Source organism: Salmo trutta, chromosome 16, assembly GCF_901001165.1.
Source record: "Salmo trutta chromosome 16, fSalTru1.1, whole genome shotgun sequence".
Classification (NCBI taxonomy): domain Eukaryota; kingdom Metazoa; phylum Chordata; class Actinopteri; order Salmoniformes; family Salmonidae; genus Salmo; species Salmo trutta.
In genome coordinates this window covers 27,949,899-27,971,705 of record NC_042972.1, presented here as the reverse complement: position 1 = coordinate 27,971,705, position 21,807 = coordinate 27,949,899, and the positions used below count along the sequence as shown (strand labels likewise).

The 21,807-nt window shown below is 41.0% G+C and overlaps 1 protein-coding gene across 1 annotated transcript in view; it reads left to right on the top strand.

Moving 5' to 3' along the window:
- Positions 1-15,017, top strand: part of LOC115150472 (E3 ubiquitin-protein ligase MARCH9) — a 31,924-nt gene extending 16,907 nt beyond the window's left edge. Inside the window, exons 2-4 of the mRNA XM_029693788.1 lie at positions 12,726-12,881; positions 13,231-13,423; positions 14,089-15,017. Coding sequence (XP_029549648.1) covers positions 12,726-12,881; positions 13,231-13,423; positions 14,089-14,426 — 687 coding nt within the window. The 3' untranslated portion in view covers positions 14,427-15,017. The remainder of the gene's footprint in view (positions 1-12,725; positions 12,882-13,230; positions 13,424-14,088) is intronic.
- The last annotated feature ends 6,790 nt before the right edge of the window (positions 15,018-21,807 follow it).

The window sequence follows — 21,807 nt, the reverse complement described above, 5'->3', positions numbered from 1 at the left end:
TGTTCCTAGACCGTTGTTGAAAATTAGAATTCTTAACTGACTTGCCAAGTTAAATAAAGATAAAATTAGAAGGTATAGCAGCACCATATTATGGACAGACTTCTTAGCTACTGTTGTATCAATATGTTTTGACCATGACAGTTTACAATACAGAGTTAGTCTAAACAATTTAGTCACCTCAACTTTCTCAATTTTCACATTATTTATTACAATATTTAGTTGAGGTTTAGGGATTAGTGAATGATTTGTCCCAAATACAATGATTTTCGTTTTTGAAACATTTAGGACTAACTTTTTCCTTGCCACCCATTCTGAAACTGACTGCAGCTCTTTGTTTGTTAAGTGTTGCAGTCATATCAGTCGCTGTAGTAGCTGACGTGTATAGTGTTGAGTCATGACTTAGTGTCTTTGACTTTATTTTAACCTCTACAGGATCGGTGTCCCCCGCGGGACGGTTGAGCGAACGTAGGCTAATGGGATTAGCATGAGGTTGTAAGTAACATGAACATTTCCCAGGACATAGACATATCTGATATGGACAGAAAGCTTAAATTGTTGTTAATCTAACTGCACTGTCCAATTTACAGTAGCTATTACAGTGAAAGAATACCATGCTATTGTTTGAGGAGAGTGCACAGTTATGAACTTGAAAATGTATGAATTAAGCAATTAGGCACATTTGGGCAGTCGTGATAGAACATTTTGAACAGAAATACAATGGTTCATTGAATCAGTCTAAAACTTTGCACATACACTGCTGCCATCTAGTGGCCAAAATCGAAATTGTGCCTGAGCTGGAATAATACATTATGGCCTTTTCTTGCATTTCAAAGATGATGGAACAAAAAAAGAGACAAAAACACATGTTTTTTTCTTTGTATTATCTTTTGCCAGATCTAATGTGTTATATTCTCTTACATTAATTTCACATTTCCACAAACTTCAAAGATTACTTGAAATGGTATCAATAATATGCATATCCTTGCTTAAGGTCCTGAGCCTCAGGCAGTTAGATTTGGGTATGTCATTTTAGGCGAAAATTGAAGAAAAGGGTCAGATCCTTAAGTTAAGAAGTCTGTGGCCCCAGGCTGTGGCCCCAGGCTCATGCAATGGTGCCTGGAGAGCAGGCCAGCAGTGGAGAATACCCTCTCCACACTTGCAGAGCCACTGGGGATGCTTAACACCCTTTTGGCCACTCTTGCTAGGCTGGGCAGAGATGCATAGTTTTTTTTTTTTTTTAGGTAGGCCTAAATGTTTTTAGGCAAAATAACACAATCAAAATGGAAAGCTCCTTGAATGTGGTAATATGCCAGGCCTACTGGGCTAAAATCAATTATGGCCTATTGAGCAGCGCTCAACATTCGACTCTATCCTAACACAGGATGCTGAAAAGAAAATTAGATTTGTCAGGCAAAAGCTTTATGAACATGGCGATAAACCAAGAAAATATTTGGCATGCCTAGCTAAAAAGAAAGTAGACTCCCATTCAATTGTTACTATTATTGATTCTGATGGCAACCATTTATATTAAAATAAATTGATAAATTTTACATTTAAGAAATGTTTTGCAAATCTTTATGCCTCAGAACTGACAAATGATGCACCTAAACTAATGGAGGACTTATTTTCTAAGATAACAATTTCCAAAGATGCTCTTATAATGCCCTTATTTCCAAGGGAGAATTCATGTTTGCAATTGAGAATCTTTCTTTAACTAGGCAAGTCAGTTAAGAACAAATTCTTATTTTCAATGACAGCGGGTTAACTGCCTCGTTCAGGGGCAGAACAACAGATTTTTACCTTGGGGATTTGATCATGCAACCGTTCGGTTACTATTCCAACGCTCTAACCACTAGGCTACCTGCCACCCCAAAATGGCAGTGCCCCAGGACCAGACAGGTTTTGTAGTGAGTTCCATGGCCTGATCCTTGAGCCAACTCTGAGGGAAACTAACATATCACTTATTCTCAAAAAGTCTCAAAAAGAGTCTTGTTCCTCATACAGACCTATTGCCCTTCTGAACGTGGATAGAAAATTGCTATCTAAAATCCTTGCCGCACAACGAGAGGACTTATTGCCACTAATTGTGAAAGGGGACCAAAGTGGCTTCGTTAAGGGCCATAACGCATGTAAAAATGTCAGGGGGCTTCTTAATGTTATTCAAGTTCTTAATGTTATTCAAACCTAGCAACGAAGTGCTGTGGACGGTCTTGTGCTCTCCCTAGATGCTGAAAAAGCATTTGACCGTGTGAGTGGTCTTACCTATTCTTTGCACTGACTAAATTTAGTCTAGATGACAACTTTATAGAATGTGTTAAGGTTTTATATGATGACCCTCAGGCTGATGTCCGTACTAATGGGCTAAGGTCAAATAGCTTCTCCACACACAGAGGTACCAGACAGGGCTGTCTTTTGTCCCCTGTCCTATTTGCGCTCGCTGGCCGAGGCCATCAGAGTAACGCCTGCTATATAGGGTCTGCTTTGTCATTGGTGACGTTCATCATAAAATAAGCTTGTATGCTGATGATGTTTTGATATTCATCTCTAGCCCTGAGACTTCAATTACATCTCTTGTTAATATTATTTAATTATTCAGTGTATTCCCAGGCTACAAGATTAACTAAATCAGAGGCTATGCCACTTGGTAGTTTTAGCTTTGTACCTACTACCTCTCCCCCTTTCCTTTTAAATGGTCTCCCTCAGGTTTAATGTATCTGGGTATTTTCATAACTCCCAATTTCTAGAAAATGTACAAAGCCAATTTTGTTCCATTATTTGTCACAATAAGACAGGATCTGGAGCGCTGGAACTCTCTTCCGATTTCATTGTTGGGTAGAATATCCCTCTTGAAAATGAATATTTTACCTAGACTACTTTACCCAATCCAAATGATCCCAGTCTTACTTTCCAATAAAGTAATAAAATATTTAAAAGGCTGGTTAAGTTGTAGGGGGGGCTTGGATCTGCCCAATATGAGGTTTTATCAATGGTGTGTCCACTTAAGTTATATTTCTGACTGGATTACAAATGACGACTCCTCTATTTGGTTAGATATTGAGACTTATTTTTCAAATAGAATAATCTTGCATAATCTTTTACTTTTCAGAAGCTTCAAATCTGTAAAAGATTTCTGCAATAATCCCATTACACTTAATACACTCAAAGTATGGAGATCAGTTCAACGTTTTTTGGGAAGGTCCAAACTAACCTCTGCACTTACCCCGATTCTTAACAACCCAGATTTTGGACCAGGATTGCTGGATGCTGGCTTTAACATTTGGTTTAGTAAGGGTTTAGGCAGACTAAATCATTTATTCACTGATAAGATTTTATTGTAATTTGAGCAGATGAGAAATATTGACTCCCAAAGCAGGACTTTTTCTGCTTTCTACAAGTTGGACATTATATTTTGAAGAGCACCACCTTGATTGGCAACCCTGACGTGTCTGTCATTGAAATAATGTTTTTTTTCTAACAAAGGAAAATGTCTGTAAGTATATTTTATGATGCTTTAAGGTCCTTTTCTACTGTTAACACACAGGGGGTCAAGCGACTGTGGGAGAAAGAATTGTCTGCTACTATTGACGAGGTGACGTGGGAGGACATTTGGTGATATGCAAAAACAATATCTGTAATCGTACTAGAGCAATCCAATTAAGAATAGTACAAAGACGGCATAGATCCCTGAATCACAGACATGCTTTTAGCCCCTCTTCCTCCTCTCCTCAGTGTCTTAAATGTAAAACTGATACAGGCACCGTAACACATTGTTAATGATCATGTTCCAAATTACAAAGGTACTGGTCTAATGTTCTTCAAGAATCCTAGGGCCGACCTAGAATTGGACCCAGTTTCTTTACTGTTAGGTCTCCCTAATAGGCATGTTACTTCTGTGGGTAAGAGGAGGCTTTACAACATCCTTACCTTCGCAGCGAGGAAAAACATCCTCTTACTCTTAAGATTAGTGACAAGGCCTCTTCTATTAAAGATTGGCATAAGATAATATTTGAATGGGTTCCATTTTAATATTTGACTTGTACATTACATTCTAAAATAGACAAGTTCTACAAAGTTTGGGGACATTATTTTAATTACCTAGAATCTGATTTATCAGCTATTATGCTGCAAGGATTTTCTTAGAATGGTGGTTGTTTACATGTCTCAGGATTACACTGTACTTTCCATGTATTTCACATAATTCCTTTATTTAACAATGTGTGTTTAATTTCTGTCTGTTTGTTAATTTAATTTTTGTTCTTTGTTATTCTTATTTTATCTTTGTTACTGTATCTCTTAATGTGGGAGAAAATTGTGAAATTCCAATAAAAATACTATTCCAATAATTACTGTAAAAATGAACATGCACAATGTAATCATGTATGTCAAAATGTGTCAAATATGTAAGTTGAAAACACTGTATGTTAAAAACACTGTGTGTGTGTGTGTGTGTGTGTGTGTGTGTGTGTGTGTGTGTGTGTGTGTGTGTGTGTGAGAGAGAGAGAGAGAGAGAGAGAGAGAGAGAGTATCCCCAGTGCTTAATTTGTTAATCGGGAGGTGCCAGAACAAAAAGTGAACGTGAGAGGGCGGTGACCTCGGGAGTTCTGAGGTACCGGAACGCATGAGAAAACAAAATCACCTTTATAATAAAGCATTGCATGCATATCATCACATTTGAGTAGTTGCATAGAACAGTAGAGTAGAGGCACTTACAGAAGTTGCAAACACGGGGAACATTTTTATTTGCCTAGGGTCTGCGAAAATGTTGGCCTTTTAAAAAACGCATTTCATGCAATTCTACGTCATTTTAAATGACTGGAGACAATGGCAGAATCCTTTTTAATACCGCAAAAATGATCCAAATGGCAGGCTACATTGACTGACAAACTGAGAATCTGAGATCAATAAAAATGACCTTTGTCTTGAATCCATCAATAGCCTAGGCCTAGCTGTGTGAAGACACACATTGTAGGATACAATTTGAGGAGGAAATTATAGTCCTAAAAATGGTTTCCAGTTTCACTGACTCACCCAATGATGCGCAGCTCACTCGCTGGTGACGGCCGATGCACACGTGCCAAAAGCCTCTCTCTCTCTTTTGTAAAAGAAAAGTAGATCAAATATTCTGGTAGCCTACAGCATAGAGTCTTCTCTTTTCAGCATTAGCCATTTGCTTTCCAACCTGTGTTAACCCTCGATTGGATTCAGTGGTGATTTTAGCATGTACAGTGTATTCGGAAAGTATTCAGACCCCATTACTTTTTCCACATTTTGTTACAGCCTTATTCTAAAATTAATTCAATAAAACATTTTACTCATCAATCTACACACATAAAAACCCATAATGACAAAACGAAAACTGTTTTTTTTCTGCAAATGTATTCAAAATAAAAAATATGTAATCAGAACCTTTGCTATGAATCTCTAAATTGAGCTCAGGTGCATCCTGGTTACATTGATCATCCTTGAGATGTTTCTACAACTTGATTGGAGTCCACCTGTGGTAAATTCAGTTGATTGGACTTGATTTGGAAGGGACACACCTGTCTATATAAGGTCTCACAGTTGACAGTGCATGTCAGAGCGAATACCAAGCCATGAGGTCAAAGAAATTCTCTGTAGAGCTCCGAGACAGGATTGTGTCGAGGAACAAATCTGGTCAAAGGTACCAAAACATTTCTACAGCATTGACGGTCCCCAAGAACACAGTGGCCTCCATCATTCTTAAATTAAAGAAGTTTGGAACCATTAAGACTCTTCATAGAGCTGGCCGCCCGGCCAAACTGAGCAATCGGGGGTGAAGAGCCTTGGTCAGGGAGGTGACCAAGAACCCGATGGTCACTCTGACAGAGATCCAGAGTTCCTCTGTGGAGATGGGAGAATCTTCGAGGTGGACAACCATCTCTGCATTGCTCCACCAAACAGGTCGTTATGGTAGAGTGGCCAGACGGAAGCCACTCCTCAGGAAAAGGCACATGACAGCCCGCTTGGACTCTCAGACCATGAAAAACAAGATTATCTGGTCTAATGAAACCAAGATTGAACTCTTTGGGCTGAATGTCAAGCGTCACGTCTGGAGGAAACCTAGTACCATCCCTATGGTGAAGCATGGTGGTGGCAGCATCATGCTGTGGGGATGTTTTTCAGTGGCAGGGACTAGGAGACTAGTCAGGATCGAGGGAAAGATGAATGGAGCAAAGTACAGAGATGAAAATCTGTTCCAGAGAGCTCAGGACCTCAGACTGGGGCGAAGGTTCACCATCCAACAGGACAACGACCCTAAGCAGATAGCCAAGACAACACAGGAGTGGCTTTGGGACAAGTCTCTGAATGTCCTTGAGTGGCCCAGCCAGAGCCCAGACTTGAACCCGATCTAACATCTCTGGAGAGACCTGAAAATAGCTGTGCAGCGACGCTCCCCATCCAACCTGACAGAGCTTTAAAGGATCTGCAGAGAAGAATGGGAGAAACTCCCCAAATACAGGTGTACCAAGCTTGTAGCGTCATACCCAAGAAGACTCGAGGCTGTAATCACTGCCAAAGTTGCTTAAACAAAGTACTCAGTAAAGGGTCTGAATACTTGTGTAAATGTGATATTTCAGTTGTTTTTTTTTTGTCATTAAGGGGTATTTGTGTAGATTAATGAAGGAAAATAACAATTTAATACATTTTAGAATAAGGCTGTAATGTAACAAAATGTGGAAATATCTTGGTGGGGCAAACTCTCATTCATTTTTTTATACATGCCAGCAAAGCAGTATGCTGACTTGCTTAAACAAATGTGGTTTCTACTGAGAGTTGAGATGTACAAACTATGGCATAAGGGGATTACAAGCGGACAAAAGGCAATCCATAATTTCAATTAAGACATTAATGAGCGAGCTAGGACGGAAGTAGTCAATATAACTATTTGTTCAGCACTTTTGAAATGTACAGCGACAGACTTCAGAGCATGGGCCGTTCTTACAGTGTTCTCTGAACGCCAAGTCAGAACCATAGGATAAATAAAGGGGGCATATAAGCAAACAATGAAAGCTCTTACAGTATTCAATGATGACATTTCTCTAAAACAGGCTATAGGCTACTTGTGCTCCACCAAGTCAGAACAGTAGGCTAAATTATGAGGGGAAACGGGACCAAATTATTAGGGATAGGCACATAGGCTACTAACAGCTTACTACACAACATACACTTGGTATTACTTTCTTAGCTACAGTATACATATCTCCCTGGCATATTACATCATTTATGCAGCATCATACAATACATTTTTGGACTCACCTTGTTGTGCTCACTTGAACAGGAAGGTGGTGCGGCGGTCCTTCGTGTGGGGCAAATTTTGTCATTAAACTTTGTCATCAAAGTCTGGCCTTCTCTGGATTTATGGTGCTTTCAAGACAACTGGGAACTTGGAAAAGCAAGGTTGAATCATGATGTTAGTGATCCTGTACCCCCGCACATTGACTCGGTACCGGTACCCCCTGTGTATAGCCTTGTAATTGTTATTTCATTATTGCTCTTTTATCTTTTACTTTAGTTTATTTAGTAACAATTTTTTCTTAACTGTTATTTTAAATGCATTGTTGGTTAAGAGCTTGTAAGTAAGCATTTCACGGTAAGGTCCACATCTGTTGTATTCGCCGCATGTGACAAATACAATTTGATTTGATGTGAGGTCGGAGCTCTAGAAAGAGGCCCAGATCCGACTTGGAACTGCGAGTTGGATGACCGTTCAAAATGTATTTTCCCAGTCGGAGCTCGTTTTTTTTCCAATTTCATAGCTGTCTTGAACTCAACTGAAGTCAGATTTCCCAGAGTTTCCAGTTGTTTTGAAAGTGGCAGAAGTCATGCCGGAATGACAGCACGGCCAATGTTGAATGCTTATCCTTTTAAGCTTGGAAAAGAGACCCTCGAGGGCTCCCGAGTGGCGCAGTGGTCTTAGGCATCTCAGTGCAAGATGCGTCACTACAGTCCCTGGTTTACATCCAGGCTGTATCACATCTGGCTGTGATTGGGACTCCCATAGGGCAGCGCCCAATTGGCCCAGCGTCGTCCGGGTTTGGCCGGGGTAGGCCGTCATTATAAATAAGAATTTGTTCTTAATTGACTTGCCTAGTTAAATAAAGGTTCAATAAAAATAAAATAATAATAATTAAACCCGGACTTGGACCAAATATCCAATCCACTGAATAGCAGGCTAGTGATTGCTTTGCAATGCTTGCAGTTAGACACATATTCCTTCCAAACCACTCATTGTTGAATTTGCGATTTCTGACTTGTTGTGTAGTGTTTATGTCCAATGGCTGATGAGCACCGATATGTTTTATCTATAACTTGTCTACATAATTTCTCTTCATATGACAAGGATTGAAAAGGATTTGCCAGTAGATTGTCGACTTGATTCATGATGATGACTTCTAGCTTTCAAGCTAATATTTTGGAAGTATGATGTTGACATGATCAGTCCAATCAAAGCTACTGTACATATAACAAGATTGGACATAATTTTATCTGTGGTCAATGACCTTGAGCCTTCTTGGATGGGCACTTCTAATGTAACTTTATGGCAGCACCCAAGGGGCTTACATTTTTGAGCTCTCCCTGTTGATTTTGCAGTGACTAAGTGTCCCCATGAGTGACAGAACACTGAGCCAATCATGGTGCAACTAGAGGACATAGCCAACCCCTACGCTCCGTATTTCCCTTCCAACCCCACCACCACAGAAAGCACTGAGCCAGGCTGAAAATCCTGCATTTTCAAGCTGCCTTACTCAAGAAAGCAAACAATAGACCATGTTTGTATGCGGCTTTATTAACTCAATTATGTATTTTTTTCATTTACATTGTTTGCAAACTGGTATGTGACATGTAAAATTAATATGCTATTTTTTTGTTTTATGAATGATTGGTCGCCACTGATTGTATTAGAAATATTGCGGAAAAAACGTTTTTGTTGTTGTTTTTCTACTGACAGATATGCAGCGCGTTCCTGACTGTGGGCTATTCCTTGTTATTGGGCTACAATCAACAGCTAGGCAATTAAAAAAAATAAGCTATTGATCCTCTGTGGCCAAATTATAGGCCTTCTCATGGTGTAGTAGGCTATTTTTAATGATTTCATTTATTTCTGAACAAAGCAGTACTTCTATAATTTTGGGAAATGTATATAAATCCATCAGGGGTGCTGAATATTAGGAGCTGGCTGAAAATCTACTTTATCACGTAACATTTTTTGTGGGGGCAGGAGAATTGAAAAAAAAGTGAAAAAGTGAAAATAAATGTTCATGCCACGAGAGGTACGGGATATGGCCCAATACACTACCGGTCAACACCTACTCATTCAAGGGTTTATCTTTATTTTTACTATTTTCTACATTGTAGAATAATAGTGAAGACATCAAAACTATGAAATAACACATCATGTAGTAACCAAAAAAGTGTTAAACAAATCAAAATATATTTTACCCACCCTTTGCCTTGATGGCATTTTTGCACACGCTTGGCATTCTCTCAACCAGCTTCATGAGGTAGTCACCTGAAATGCATTTCAATTAACAGCTGTGCCTTCTTAAAAGTTAAATAGTGGAATTTCTTTCCATCATAATGCGTTTCAGCCAATCAGTTGTGTTGTGACAAGGTAGGGGGGTATACTGAAGATAGTCCTATTTAGTAAAAGACCAAGTCCATAATATGGCAAGAACAGCTCAAATAAATAGAGAGAAAGGGCAGTACATCATTACTTTAAGACATGAAGGTCAGTCAATCTGGAAAATTTGAAGAACTTTGAAAGTTCCTTCAAGTGCTGTCACAAAAACCATCAAGCGCTATGATGAAACTGGCTCTCATGAGCACCGCCACAGGAAAGGAAGACCCAGAGTTACCTCTGCTGCAGAGGATAAGTTCAGTAGAGTTGCCAGCCTCAGAAATTGCAGCCCAAATAAATGCTTCACAGAGTTCAAGTAACAGACACATCTCAATATCAACTGTTCAGAGGAGACTATGTGAATCAGGCCTTCATGGTCAAATTGCTGCAAAGAAACCACTACTAAAGGACACCTATAATAAGAAGAGACTTGCTTGTGCCAAGAAACACGAGCAATGGACATTAGATCGGTGGAAATATGTCCTTTGGTCTGGAGTCCAAATGGGACATTTTTGGTTACAACCACTGTGTCTTTGTGAGATGCTGTGTGGGTGAACGGATGATCTCTGCATGTGTGGTTCCCACCGTGAAGCATGGAGGAGGGGGTGTTATGGTGTGGGGTTGCTTTGCTGCTGGCACTGTCTGATTTGTTTAGAATTCATTCTGCAGCGATATGACATCCCATCTGGTTTGGGCTTAGTGGGACTATCATTTGACTTTCGACAGGACAATGACCCAACACACCTCCAGGCTGTGTAAGGGCTATTTGACCAAAAAGGAGAGTGATGGAGTGCTGCATCAGATGACCTGGCCTCCACAATTTCTGACCTCAACCAAATTGAGATGGTTTGGGATGAGTTGGGGTGCAGAGTGAAGGAAAAGCAGCCAACAAGTGCTCGGCATATGTGGGAACTCCTTCAAGACTGTTGGAAAAGCATTCCAGGTGAAGCTGGTTGATAGAATGCAAAGAGTGTGCAAAGCTGTCATCAAGGCAAAGTGTGGCTTTTTGAAAAATCTCAAATATAACACTTTTTTGGTTACTACATGATTCCATATGTGTTATTTCATAGTTTTGATGTCTCCACTATTATTCTACAATGTAGAAAATCAGGGGACGTCCTGACAACTGACAACTGATGCACAAATGTTTTTGCGAAGTTCCCATGAAACGTGTCTAGAACTTTAATATTTTACGTTCTGAGAACATGGCAACCATGTTCTATCTACACTATATATACAAAAGTATGTGGACATCCCTTCAAATTAGTGGATTCGACTATTTCAGCCACACCCATTTCTGACAGATATATAAAATTGGGCACACTGCTATGCAATCTCCAATCTCCAAGCTCCGTGACTTTCAAAGTGGCACCTTCATAGGATGCCACCTTTCCAACAAGTCCGTTCGTCCTATTGCTGCCCTGCTAAAGCTGCCCCAGTCAACTGTAAGTGCTGTTATTGTGAAGTGGAAAAAACTAGGAGCAACAACGGCTCAGCAACAAAGTGATAGGCCACACAAGCTCACAGAACGGGACCGGCAAGTGCTGAAGTGCGTAGTGCGTCTCTCCTTGGAGGCAACACTCACTACCAAGTTCCAAACTGCCTCTGGAAGCAACGTCAGCACAATAAATGTTTGTTGGGAGCTTCATGAATTGGGTTTCCATGCCCGAGCAGCCGCACACAAGTCTAAGATCACCGTGCGCAATGCCAAGTGTCGGCCGGAGTGGTGTAAAGCTCGCCATTGGACTCTGGAGCAGTGGAAATGCGTTCTCTGGAGTGATGAATCACGCTTCACCAACTGGCAGTTGGGTGAATCTGGGTTTAGCGGAATCTGGGTTTGGCGGATGCTAGGAGAACACTACCTTTGCCACCTGTAAAGTTTGGTGGAGGAGGAATAATAGTTTGGGGCTATTTTTCATGGTTGGGGCTAGGCCCCTTAGTCCCAGTGAAGGAAAATCTTAACGCTACAGCATACAATTACATTCTAGACGATTCTGTGCTTCCAACTTTGTGGCAACAGTTTGGGGAAGGCCCTTTCCTGTTCCAGGATGACAATGCCCCCGTGCACAAAGCGAGGTCCATATAGAAATCGTTTGTCAAGATCGGTGTGGAAGAACTTGACTGGCCTGCACAGAGCCCTGACCTCAACCCCATCAAACACATTTGGGATGAATTGGAACGCTGACTGTGAGCCAGGCCTAATCGCCCAACATCAGTGTCCGACCTCACTAATGCTCTTTTGGCTGAATGGAAGCAAGTCCCCACTGCAATGTTCCAACATTTAGTGGAAAGCCTTCCCAAAAGAGAGGAGGCTGTTTATAGCAGCAAAGGGGGGACCAACTCCATATTAATGCCCATGATTTTGGAATGAGATGTTCGATGAGCAGGTGTCCACATACTTTAGTCGTGTATGTTTGTGACGTTGATGGAATATTATCCTAACACTTAGAAAACTGGACACAGGACTGTTCTTGCAACGTCCCATAAAATGTCTACGACATTAATGTTGTTTATTCTGAGAACATTGTAACCACATTCTAGATAAGTTATATAGAAAGGTTCTCAGAAGGTTTTTGCTAACATAGATAGAATGTTCCCTTAACAATTGCTAAACTGGACACTCAAACAGTAGGGGAATATTATAGGTAACATTACAAAAATGTTCTCTCTCCCTAGAATTCACAGGAAGTTGGTGGCACCTTGGGGAGGACGGGGTCATAATAATGGCTGGAATGGAATTAATGGAATGGTATCGAACTCATAAAACACATGGTTTCCATTCCATTCACTCCATTCCAGCCATTATTATGAGGTGTCCTCCCTTCAGCAGCCTCCTGTGCTAGAATTGTTAGCTGGGTAGTGCTTGGTCCCAGGGTTTGCAGGCTTATAGCAACCCTTTACTAACAGACTGGATTCAACAAATCTAGTAATCATCCACAACATGCTTAGCTGAATCAGGTATTCTAGTGCTGGTATGGATCAAAAGTCTAAGATCAAAATATTGGAGTTGTTGCCCATGCCTTCAGGAGATATATAGAGAGATTTAACAGAAGACTGTCTCTGTTTCCTTCTCTGTGTCCTGCAGGGGGAGTTGCTGAGCCCGTGTCGCTGTGACGGATCTGTGCGCTGTACCCACCAGCCCTGCCTCATCCGCTGGATCAGCGAGAGAGGCTCCTGGAGCTGTGAGCTCTGCTACTTCAAGTACCAGGTCCTTGCCATCAGCACCAAGAACCCACTGCAGGTACAGTGTGTGTCTGTGTGTGTATGCGTGTGTGCTTGCGTGTTTTTGTGTGTCTACAAGTACTGCCCCGTACCTCAGGAGTTCCATATCAAATCTGATGTTTTGTGTGGATGCTAAGCATATCGTCCCACTCGAATGCTCCCAAAATACTTACAAATATAACAAAACAAATCTTCTTGCCTGTGGCTGCATGACATCAGTGCACAGATAATTATCTCCACCAAAAAGACACACCTTGATCCGCCGCCTTCCCTCTCTCCCTCCAACCCCCCTCTTTGTCTCTCTCCTTGTCCCTTTATCTCTCTCTCTCTCTCTCTCTCCCCCTCAACCTCCCCCTCACTCTCTCCAGTGGCAAGCCATCTCTCTGACGGTGATAGAGAAGGTGCAGATAGCAGCCATTATACTGGGTTCTCTGTTCCTCATCGCCAGCATCTCCTGGCTGGTGTGGTCGTCCTTCAGCCCCTCGGCCAAGTGGCAGCGCCAGGACCTGCTCTTCCAGATCTGCTATGGCATGTACGGCTTCATGGATATCGTTTGCATAGGTGAGCTAGACGGTTCTATGACGTAGACCTCACCGACATACTATCAAAGATAAACATACAGTTTTGTGATTGCAATTGCAGGTATGATGTGTAGAGTTGCGTATGAAAAGAAAGGAGAATACTTCCATGCTCCCAGAGTTTGAATGTAGGAATGGTGGTTGAAACATTCCAGTGTTCCAGTAAGACTTGAGGTGTGTGTGTTAGAGAGTGTAAGTGAGTGAGAGCAATTTGTTTGTTTTGGTCTGTTTCTCAGAGAGATCGTAGCCTGTGTGATATGTCTCAGCTGAAAATGTACAGCCACTTCTGAAGTGCCTTGAACATCCAGACTGTTTAAATATTTACAGCACACTTGTGCAAAGGTAGCCTATGATAATTTCTGCTTGAAAGTGTTTTTTTCTTATTTTCTCTCCCGTCTCTGTCTTTCTCTGTGTCCTTTAATCTGTTTCCCTCTTTGTCTGGCCATTCACATTCTGCAATCTTTCACCTCTCTCTGTCTGCTTGCCTCCCTCCATCTCTCTTCTATTCACTGTCTCTCTTTCTCCTACCATTTGTATCACTCATACTTCTCTCACTGTCATACCTGTGCTCTCTCTCTTCTCCCTCTTTCTCGCACTCTCTCTCTTACTCCTCCCTACTTTTCATGTCTGTCTGGATTTTCTCTCCAGGCCTTATAATCCACGAGGGATCGTCAGTATACCGGATCTTTAAGCGCTGGCAGGCAGTGAACCAGCAGTGGAAAGTACTGAACTATGAGAAAGCCAAGGACCTGGGCGACCCCGTCAGCTCCAGCGGCAAGTGTGCGGGGCGTGGGGGTCGAAACCCTCCCCACGAAACCCTCCCCACGGCTGACAGGGTGGGCCGGACAGGCCAGCGTGTTAGGACTATTCTCAACCACCACTGTGGCTACACCATTCTGCACATCCTCAGCCAGCTGAGGCCCAGTAACCCTCGCATCAGAGCCACATCCAACCGCGAGGTGGTCATGAGGGTCACCACCGTATGAGACCGGACCCCACGGGGGAGGGGGCAACAAACACAAGGGCGTGGATGCAGACATCCTGCTCCTGATAAACCCCCCCTACGGACACGAGGGGAGGGAGAGCAGCACAGTTAAAGTTACAGTCACAGACAGTAGGACAAAATCATGAATAAAAAATGTAAAAAGAAAAAAGAAACAGCTTCGATTAAAAAAAAAAAGCTGGAGGACTTTCTTTCACCAGCTGAATTACATAAAGCATTGTCATTATTCCTGTTTGTCTGTTTTCTAAGGAAAAATTGCAAGTATTGTTATTGATTTAGATTTTATAACCGAGAGCAGGTTAAGGAGGAAAAATGGAAAGGGACAATTTCTTACATCTGCCCCCCTCCTCAACCCCCCCTCTCTCTCTTCAAGGTGTCTGTGACAGACATTCTCTGTCCACCTGTAACACCTGAACTGTCCCTGTGGCGCAAAGCATACCGGGAACCACCTAAAGAATGAGCAAAAAAGTGCAATAAAACAGTTTAAAGAGATATGATTGACATAACAAAATAAATGAGATTCCAACATTACAATTAATCTTCTGCAATAAAGAAACATGTACATGACATGGTGAACCCCAATGTGATGTCACAGCTTTATTGTACACAATGTCTGATATTAATATTGTATGTTGTTCTGTTTTCTTCATTTACTCTGTGAAGTTGTGTGATTGGTACCTGGGAATATTTGAGTATTTGTTGAGGTTAACAATACAAGCTAGCTAAATAACAATAATTAGAGTTGATCAACTGGAACAGATTTTTGTTGTTCATGGTTTGAAATATAGGCATGGCAATGCTGAGAAAATGTTCTTGACAGCGCTACAAACGGCTATATCAGACCACGAATACAGGACTTTTAAAGGCCTAGTGCACTCATCATTCTTTCTTTTATCATTTTTTTATTAACAATTTTTCAGGGGGTTCTGCAGCACCTTCAGCACCCTTACTTCCCGGGGCTATGTGCTTACCTCCATCACCTGGAATTGACATGGAATCAGAGCCCCATCTGCAAATGGGTATGGTAATTATTCAAGTGCAGAATGGTGTGTATGATATTATGGCCTTTCACAACAGAAATGTTGATGCTTTGTTAACCCTCTATTACCACATTGTCTGGAGTCTGACTGTAGTTTACAGAATGCAGGACAATGCTATGTCAGGCCAACGCGTTAGAGTGGACCACTTATACCCTCTGTGTTTGTGAAAAACAATTATTTTGAAATGGTTTCAAATGATAGCCATGAACCAATTCAGTAAATGTGGAGTAGGCCAACAGATGGCGACAAAATGACCAATATAAAACATTGATGGTCTGAATAAGTTCTCTTCAGGCAGCAATACGTATTTTGATTCCGTTAATATAATTAAAGGTGGAAAATGCAGAAATCGCGGACCTGGTTGCTAAAATGTTTATGTTCAGTTTAAGTGACAAACAAGCAACGTAACCCTAACCGCTGTGGATTATCTTTTCAATAATATTGTTTTTTCAGCTGTTTGAAGCTGGGGCGGCAGGTAGCCTAGCTGTTAAGTGCGTTGGGCCAGTAAGTGACAAGTCACTAGGTCAATTCTCCGAGCCAACTAGCTGAAAGATCTGTCGATCTGCCTTTGAGCAAGACACAACTCTAATTGCTCCTGTATTTCGCTATGGATAAGAGTGTCTGCTAAATGAATAAAATGTCAATATTTGTATTTATTATGGATCCCCATTAGCTGCTGCCAAGGCAGAAGATACTATTCCTGGGGTCCAGCAACATTAAGGCAGTTATAAACAATTAAAAACATTTTGCAACAAATTAAGTGTGTTCCCTCAGGCCACTACTCTACTACCACATATCTAGATAACAAAATCCATGTATACGTGTGTATGTTATCATGTGTGTGTCTCTTACATTTATATTTTAGTCATTTAGCAGATGCTCTTATCCAGAGCGTCTTACAGTAGTGAATGCATACATTTCATAGATTTTTAATTTTCTTCTCTACTGGCCCCCCGTGGGAATCGAACCCACAACCCTGGCGTTGCACACACCATGCTCTACCAACTGAGCCACAGGTAAGCTGTTTCATAAGGTATATTTTTATCTGTTGTTTTATCTGATTGTAATGTTTGCATGAGTTACTTGATGTGGAACAGAGTTTCATGTAGTCATGGCTCTATGTAGTACTGTGTGCGTCCTATAGTCTGTTCTGGACTTGGGGACTGCGAAGAGACCTCTGCTGGCATGTCTTGTGGGGTATGTATGAGTGTCTGAGCTTTGTGCTAGTAGTTTATACAGACAGCTCGGTGCATTCAACATGTCAATACTTATCACGAACACAAGTAGTGATGAGCCACAAGTAGTGACTTTGAGCCAGGAGAGATTGACATGCTAATTATTAATGTTAGCTCTCCGTGTACATTTAAGCAGTAGCATGTAAATCTTGGTGGGGCAAGGAAAGAAAGTGGGATGCATGCCAGCAAAGCCAGTACACAACACAACACTAAACAATACATTAATTCCACTATAACGGTGATAAACGGTACCCACAGACGGCCTACATAAAGCTGTCCCAACAGCAGTCTCAACATTTTACCACTGCTACACTTGGCTTTCAGTGGAGCCAGTTCATTCAGCCTCATTTATGCCTTTAAAAAAAAGCTGATATGGCTGACTTGCTTTAACAAATGTGGTTTCTAATAACAATTGAGATGTTCAAACTATGGCATAAGGGGACGACAAGCGGATAAGAGGCAATCCGTAATTTCGATTAAGACATTAATGAGCGAGCTAGGACGGACGTAGTCAATATAACTATTTGTTTAGCACTTTTGAAATGTACAGCAACAGAATTCAGAACATGGGCCGTTCTTACAGTGCTTTCCTTGTACACCAAGTCAGAACCATAGGATAAATAAAGGGGGCATATAAGCAGACAATGAAATCTCTTACAATATTCGATGATTACATTTCTTTAAAATAGGTTATAGGCTACATGTGCACCAAGTCAGAACAGTAGGTGAAATTAAGAGGGGTAAAGAGACCAAATTTTTAGGGTGAGGCACATGGGCTACTAACATCTTACTACACAACATACACTTAATATTACTTTATTAGCTACAGTATACATATCTCCCTGGCATATTACATCATTTATGCAGCAGCATACAATACATTTTTGGACTCACATTGTTGTGCTCACTTGAACAGGAAGGTGGTGCGGCGGTCCATTGTGGGCAAATTTTGTCATCAAAGTCTGGCATTCTCTGGATTTATGCTGCTTTCAAAACAACTGGGAACTCAGAAAAAAAACAAGGTTGAACCATGATGACGTCATTGATCTTCAGGTCGTAGATCTAGAAAGAGGCTGGATTTACAATTCCGAGTTGGATGACCGTTCAAAACTTATTTTCCCAGTCAGAGCTCCTTTATTCCCGACTTCCCAGTTGTCTTGAACTCACTGAAGGCAAGTTTTCGCAGTTCCGAGTTAACAGTTGTTTTGAGAACGGCACCAATCATGCTTCATTGACAGCATGGCCAAAGTTGAATGTTTATCATTTTAAAGTTGGAAAGAGCCCCTTAATCCCAGATTTGGGACCACACACCCACTTCACTGAAAAACAGGCTAGCGATTGCTTTGTAATGCTTGCAGTTAACGTTAGCCACTGTCACTGATTCCTTTCAAACCACTCATTGTTGAATTTGCAATTTCCAACTTGTTGTGTAATGTTTATGTCCAATGGCCGATGAGCACCGATACATTTTATTTATCATTTATCTTCATAATTTCTCTTCATATGACAAGGATTAAAAAGGATTTGCCACTGGATTGTCGACTTGATTCATGATGATGACTGCTCGCTAAGATTTTGAAAGTATGATATTGACATGATCAGTCCAATCAAAGCTACTGTACATATTACGTGATTTGATGTCATTTTATCTGTGGCCAATGACCTTGAGCCTCCTTGGATGGGCACGTCTAATGTAACTCTATGGCAGCACCCAATGGACTAGAATTTTTTAGCTCTCCCCTTTGACTTGCCGGTGACGCAGTGTCCCCATGAGTGACAGAACACTGAGCCAATCACAGCGCAACGCTCCGTATTCTCTGCTGGCTTGCCCCACCACCACAGAAAGCACTGAGCTAGGCTGAAACACCTGCATTTTGGAGCTGCCTTACACAAGAAAACAAAAAAGAGACCATGGTTATATGTGGCTTTATTAACTCAGTGATATATATATTTTTACATTGTTTGCAAACTGATATGTGACACGTATTAATGCCAAAATAACATGCAAAACAGGCAAGCCTGTGCAAAACAATGCCCTGAATGATGGGTTGCCACTGCATTTGAGGTCCAATTGTAATTTTTCTAAGTCCCTCTTTGTGGCACCTGACCACAAGACTGGACAGTAGTCAAGGTGCGACAAAACTAGGGCCTGTAGGACCTGCCTTGTTGATAGCGATGTTAAGAAAGCAGAGCAGCTCTTTATTATGGACAGACCTCAGACCTTAGCTACTGTTGTATCAATATGTTTTAATAATGACAGTTTACAATCCAGGGGTACTCAATTTCCAAATTTTTCATTACAAGATTTACACTGAACAAAAATATAAACGCAACATGCAACAAATTCAAAGATTGTCTGATGATTAGCTGAGAGAAAGCTATAATAAAAAGATTGTGGATTAGGGCCTAATTTATTTATTTCAATTTGACTGATTTCCTTATATGAACTGGAACTGTAATTTGTGTAAGTGCCCTACATGTTGAACGCACTTGCTAAAAGTCTGTTGTTAATTTGTTAATTTGTTTACTGTGAAATAGCATTGTATCTGGTCAAATTTTTTCCAAAAGTTTTCTAAGGGTTGGTAGCAGGCTGATTGGTCAGCTGTTTTAGCCAGTAAAGGGTGCTTTGCTATTCTTGGGTAGCGGAATTACTTTTTCTTCCCTCCTGGCCAGAGGGCACACACTTTCCTGTAGGTTTAGATTAAAGAAATGGCAAATAGGAGTGGCAATGTCATCCGCTATCATCCTCAGTAATTTTCCATCCAAGTTGTCAGACCCAGGTGGCTTGTCATTGTTGATAGACAACAATGTTTTCACCTCTTCCACACTCACTTTACGGAATTCAAAATTACAATGCTTATCTTTCATTATTTGGTCAGTTATGCATGGAAGTGTAGGTTCAGTATGTTGTTGGTATGTCATGCCTAAATTTGCTAATCTTGCCAAGGAAAAAATTATTAAAGTAGTTGGTATTATCAGTGGGTTTTGTGATGAATGAGCCATCTGATTTAATGAATGAGCTGAGTTCGCCTTTCTGCCGAAAATTTCATTTTGCTGTTTACTATAGTTCTTTATTTTATTTATCTTTGTTTCATAGTAAAGTTTCTTCTTCTTTTTGTTAAGTTTAGTCACATGATTTCTCACTTTACAGTACGTTTCCCAATCGGTTGTGCAGCCAGACCTATTTGCCATTTATTTTCCCTCATCACTCTCAACCATACAATTGTTAAAATCTTCATCAATGCACAGGGATTTAACAGTTTTTACAGTCATTTTCTTAATGGGTGCACGCTTATTATACTGAACAAAAATATAAATGCAACTTGCAACAATTTCAAAGATTTTACTGCGTTACAGTTCATATAAGGAACTCAGTCAATTTAAATACATTCTTTAGGCCCTAATCTATGGATTTCACATGACTAGGAATACACATATGCATTTGTTGGTCACAGATATCTTTAAAAAAGGTAGGGACGTGGATCAGAAAACCAGTCAGTATCTGGTGTGACCACCATTTGCCTCATGCAACGTGACACATCTCCTTCGCAAAGAGTTGATCAGGCTGTTGATTGTGGCCTTTGAATGTTGTCCCACTCCTCTTCAATGGCTGTGAGAACTTGCTGGATATTGCCGGGCATTGGAACATTGTCGTACACGTTGATCCAGAGCATCCCAAACATGCTCAATGGATAATATGTCTGGTAAGTATGCAGGCCATGGAAGAACTGGGACATATTCAGCTTCCAGGAAATGTGTACAGATCCTTGTGACATGGGGCTGTGCATTATCATGCTGAAACATGAGGTGATGCGGAGCATGAATGGCACGACAATGGGCCTCAGGATCTCGTCACGGTATCTCTGTGCAATAAAATTGCCATCGTTAAAATGCAGTTTTGTTCATTGTCCGTAGCTTATACCTTCCCATACCATAACCCCACTGCCCCAATGGGCGCCAATGTTCACAATGTTGACATCAGCAAACCGCTCACCCACACGACGCCATACATGTGGTCTGCGGTTGTGAGGCAGGTTGGACATACTGCCAAATTCTCAAAAATGACGTTGGAGGCGGCTTATTGAACAGGAATTAACATTGAATTCTCTGGCAACAGCTCTGATGGACATTCCTGTATTCAGCATGCCAATTGCACACTCCCTCAAAACTTGAGACATCTGTGGCCTTGGGTTGTGTGACAAAACTGCACATTTTAAAGTGGCTTTTTATTGTCCCCAGCGCAAGGTGCACATTGTGTAATGATCATGCTGTTTAATCAGCTTCTTGATATGCCACAGCTGTCAGGTGGATGGATTATGTTGGCAAAGGAGAAATGCTTACTAACATCGATATAAACAAGGTTGTGCACAAAATTAGAGAGAAATTAGCTTTTTGTGTGTATGGACAATTTCTGTGTTATTTATTTCAGCTCATGAAACATGGGACCAACACTTTACATGTTGCGTTTATATTTTTGTTCAGTGTAGTAACTGGAATAAGCAATTTCCTAAATGTGTCAAGTGCAGCGTCTGGTTGATCCTCATTACACACCACAGACCAGCAAATATGCTTTACATCTTCAACATAGGAATCACTACAAAACGTATTGTATGAGTTCTTATACACTATATTAAGCCCATCCTTTGGAACTTTGTTTTTTCTATATATGGCTGATATATTATCACTATATCCGGTGGATTTGGATACTGCTTTAGAGTAGATATCTGTATCATTAGTAAAGATGTGATCAATACATGTGGATGATTTCATTTCTGTGCTGTTTGTAAGTACCCTGGTAGATTGACTGATAACCTGAACCAGGTTGCAGGCACTGGTTACAGTTAAACATTTTTTCTTGAGTGGGCAGCTTGATGCAAGCCAGTCAATATTTAGGTCACCCAGAAAATATACCTCTCTGTTGATATCACATACATTATCAAGCATTTCAGACATTATCCAGATACTGATTGTTAGCACTTGGTGGTCTATAGCAGCTTCCCACAATAATAGGCTTTAGGTGAGGCAGGTGAACCTGTAGCCATGTTACTTCAACAGCATTTGACATCAGATCCTCTCTAAGCTTTACAGG